At 66.2% G+C, this 4,153-nt stretch overlaps 1 protein-coding gene across 1 annotated transcript in view; it reads left to right on the top strand.

The window, feature by feature from the left end:
- Nucleotides 1-2,481: 2,481 nt before the first annotated feature.
- AURANDRAFT_61730 (hypothetical protein) overlaps nt 2,482-4,153 on the top strand; it is a gene marked incomplete at both ends in the record, with an annotated part of 1,889 nt that continues 217 nt past the window's right edge. The window contains 2 exons of the mRNA XM_009035721.1: nt 2,482-3,902; nt 4,098-4,128. Coding sequence (XP_009033969.1) covers nt 2,482-3,902; nt 4,098-4,128 — 1,452 coding nt within the window. The remainder of the gene's footprint in view (nt 3,903-4,097; nt 4,129-4,153) is intronic.

Raw genomic sequence — 4,153 nt, 5'->3', positions numbered from 1 at the left:
GCGATGCAGCGACGAGATCGCCGGCGACCTCGTGAAGAACATCCTGTTGTCCCTCGACAGCAACTCCGCCTGCCGCGAGGGCACGTCGCGCGAGGCGCGCGCCGTCATCCGGCGGACCATCGACGACGACGCGTTCATCGCGGTCTTGAAGGTCCACGCGGAGCTCGGGCGGTCCGGGCTGCCCGTGCGCCTCTGGAGCCGGCCGCCGAACGTCGCCGCGCCCGCGCGGCTCCGCGCCGTGGAGCGCCTCGCGAATCCGAGCGACGACGAGCTCTGGAAGTACGTCGCGACGAACACGCCCTGCGTCGTCGAGCGGGCCTTCGAGGACATGCCCTGCCTCCAGACCTTTCGGGACGACGACCACCTCAAGCGTATTTGTGGTCATCGAGATGTCTTGGTACGAACAACCTGCATCCCCGACGGCGCCGGCCGCCACGTCTTCATCGAGGGCGGCGCGCACATGGGCAAGTTCGGGACCTACATCGACGCCTGCGCGGCCTCGCGCGCCCGGGGCGAGCCGCCGAGGCAGTACACGGGCAAGATCGAGCTCCGCAAGTTCCTGCCGGAGATGCACGCGGAACTCGCCGACTCGCCGACGAACCCCCGGATCAAGTACGGCGCGCTCTTCGGCGACGTGACGGAGATGGGCGTCATCATGTACTTCGGCGGGGGGCGCAACACGACGAAGACGCACTTCGACCCCTTCGACAACTTGATGCTGGTCGTCGACGGCACGAAGAAGCTCTGGCTGTGGCCGCCGAGCGACGCGGAGAGCCTCTACCCCTGGCCCTTCCCCTCCTTCTCCCACAGCGGCGTGCCCCCGTTCCTCAAGGCCGACGACCCGTCGACGGGGCGCTTCCCGAAGTACGCGGACGCGGTGGCCATCGAGGTCGAGGTCAAGGCCGGCGACCTGCTGTTCCTGCCCGCCTTCTGGTACCACTGCGTCGAGGGCGGCCGCGGCCGCAACATGATCATCAACTGGTGGTTCCACCTGCACAAATCGAAGCGCGACGCGTCGACGGCCAAGGACCTCCCGGCGACGGTGGACCAGGACGTCGCCGCGGACGACCTGCCGATCCCGCGGCGCCGGGAGATGACGGTCCAGGGCAAGGGCGCCGTCGTGCGGTCCGGCGCGTCCCTCGCGAGCGCGCACGTCGCGACGCTGCCGCGCGACGCGACGGTCGTCATCGCGCCGGGCCCGCCCCTCGTCGTCGACGGCAAGGAGCGCCTCCGCATCGTCGCGCCCGTCGCGGGCTACGTCAGCCGCATCGCCCTCTGCTACCACCCGCCGGCGCCGCCGAAGCCGGGGGGCCAGCCCCTCGGCGCGGTGCCCAAGCCGCCCTGGCTCCAGTCCGTCGCGAGCTAAAGCGGAACCGGGGTTTTGGCCTTACTGTCGGAGTTACTCGCGGCTAGCGCTGGTACCGCCAGTACTCCAGCACCAGCTGGAGTACGTCGCGGGGGCACGCAACTTCGAAGAGGCGCGAGAGATGCGGCGGGGTCGCCGGGAGGGGAGTCGCGCGGCCTCGTTCGCAGAGCACGCGGAGCAAGAGGACGCGCTCGTGCGCCTTGACATACTTGGCCCAGCTGCCGGACCGGTGGACCTGCGCGATGAAATCGCGGACCACGTCTAGGTGTTGACGAAATTCGGTGCTGTATTCGCATTGTTCATAGATGTACGCGTGGGCTTCCAGAGCTTGATGGACGTCGTGGCCCCAGCTGTCGCGAACGTCGAGCGACGCGCCGCGGCGGAGTAGCGCCACCACGGTTTCAATCTCGGTATGTCCGGTCGCGCACATGAGCGGGGTCTGGCCGATAGATCTTCTCTCGAGGAGATCGGTGGAAAACGTCAAAGCATCCACGTCTGCGCCCGCGTCGAGTAGCAATTCCACCATTTCGTGATTGGCTCTGCGCCCCCGGGCATTGGCTCGTTCCGACTCCCGCAACTGAGCAACCGCGAAATGGATCGGCTGTTCGCCTGCGCCCGGGTATTTTCTCAGAAAGTCAGAGCCTTCGTCCATCTGACGACGATTCACGTCGGCGCCGTTTTCAAGGAGGAGACGCGCGGCGCCGAGGTTTCCGAATTCAGCCGCTTCCATGAGAAGACTTTCCCCTGCACATCCGTCCGGGGCATCGATATTTCCGACCGGAAACGCGCCCATCGCCAGCCATGTTTCAATGGCTCTCAGGCCGTCTTTGGCCTGAAGATGGAGCCATTCTACGCCGGGTGCGACGACGCCCGGGGCCAATTGCGCCACGGGGATCTTGGGTGGCCGGCTCTGATCCCGGGTTGCGGCCATTGCGCACAACGGGTCGCTAGTGGTGCTCGACTCGCGTCGAGATCACGCCTCGCAAAATCGCCTCGCGAGTACTCGCCTCGACACCGCCGCGCCCGTGCGAGTCAGTGTTGCACCTGCGACAACGCTGCCGTCCATTCATCTCGATCGAGATTCTGGGCAGCCCGACTGTAGACGACTGGAAGCCATGGCCGCCACCGCGGGCCCCCGCAAAGACGACGAGATGGCGTTCGCCGACGCCTACGAGCTCGGCACCATCGAGCGCCGCGTGAAGATCGACGACCGCAAGAGCACGGACAATTGTTTCAAGGTCTTCTTCTGGCTCTGCGTCCTCTCCTTCGTCGGTACGAGCATCTGGCTCGGGATCGGCGGCCACGCGCGCTACGACCTCGACAAGAGCGGCGAGATCGACGGCGTGTCGGACCACTACCTCTCGGACGCCAAGGCCTGCTGCGACAACGCGGGGGGCGACTACTGGAAGGAGTCGACGGTCTGCTACGAGATGTACGACGCGGGCCAGTGGTCCCCCGCGGGCCGGCGCCTCGAATCGCGGCGCCTCGGCGACAAGAAGAAGCCCAGGCCCGACAACATCTGGGAGGGCTTCGGCCTCCACCCGGAGATCCCCGTGACGCTCGTCTGCGTCGTCATGGTGCTCTGCCTATCCTTCGTCAAGCTCATGGAGCAATTCGCGAAGACGGTGCTCTTCGGGGCCTACTTCCTCGAGATCGGCTTCCTGCTGGGGCTCGGCATCTACGACTTCGCGCGGGCGTCCGAGGCGACGTCGACGGCGATCATGTTTCTTATTTTCGGCGTGCTCCTCGCCGCCTACGTCTTCTACGTCCGCGCGCGCATCGCGTCGGCCGCGGAGACCGTGGCCGCGGCGGCGCACTCGCTGCTGCTGATGCCGTCGCTCCTGGGCTTCGTCTTCGCGTGGCTCGCCGTGTCCGCGGTGCTGATCCTCGTGCTGATCCTCGTCGCTTCCGCTGCGGGGAACCACAGCAAGCTCGAGGAGACGAAGCACGACATCGAGGCGGGCTACACCGTTATCGGCGAGTGGTCCGAGTGCGAGTTCGTCGCGAGCGACGCGGCGAACAACGCCCTGGGCTGGTGCTACGTCGTCTGGTGCTGGACGTGGTACTGGGCGTCGACGACGCTCATGTTCTTCGTCTCCGGCTGCGTCGCCCAGCACCACTTCGACGCGACGGCCCCCGAGGGCGACGCGGCGGCGTCGTTATCGACGCTGCCCTGCACGCTCGCGAAGCTCGCGCTGACGACGAGCAGCGGCACGACGTCGAAGATCGCGCTCGTCTTCGAGTTCATCGCCTGGCTCCGCAAGAAGGCCAAGGTCTCCTGCTGGAACTTCGCGAGCCCCTTCTTCTACGTCGCCGTGCTGCTCAAGTGCTGCGTCTACTCGTGCCTGCGCCTCCTGACGAAGTTCGCGCTCATCTTCCACGTCATCACGGGCGACGCGCTCTGGTCATCCGGCAAGCGCACGGCGAAGCTCGTGCGCAAGGCCGGCGTCGACGCCATGGTCCTCGAGACGACGGCCATGAACGCCTTCGGCCTGCTGGCCTACGGCCTCTCGCTGAGCGTCGCGTGCCTCTGCTGGTTCCGGACGGCGCGGGAAAAGCGCACGAAATTCCCGACTTCCCATCTCGGCCGCTTTCTAACTCGTTTCGGCTGATTTTGGGACGAGCGATCATCTCTCGGAACGATTTTGAAGCGTGGATGCTTTTTTCTGGAAACTTGCGCGCGCGAAACGCTCTCGCCGAAGCGACGTCGAATCACCCTCTTCCTGCCCAGGTTCTGGATGGGCGACGTCTACGACAAGGACGTCCTCGGCGGGGGTCCTCTAGAGC

The sequence above is a fragment of the Aureococcus anophagefferens genome (genome assembly GCF_000186865.1).
Source record: "Aureococcus anophagefferens unplaced genomic scaffold AURANscaffold_3, whole genome shotgun sequence".
Taxonomy (NCBI): Eukaryota; class Pelagophyceae; order Pelagomonadales; family Pelagomonadaceae; genus Aureococcus; species Aureococcus anophagefferens.
This window is presented reverse-complemented; position numbering and strand designations above follow the sequence as displayed.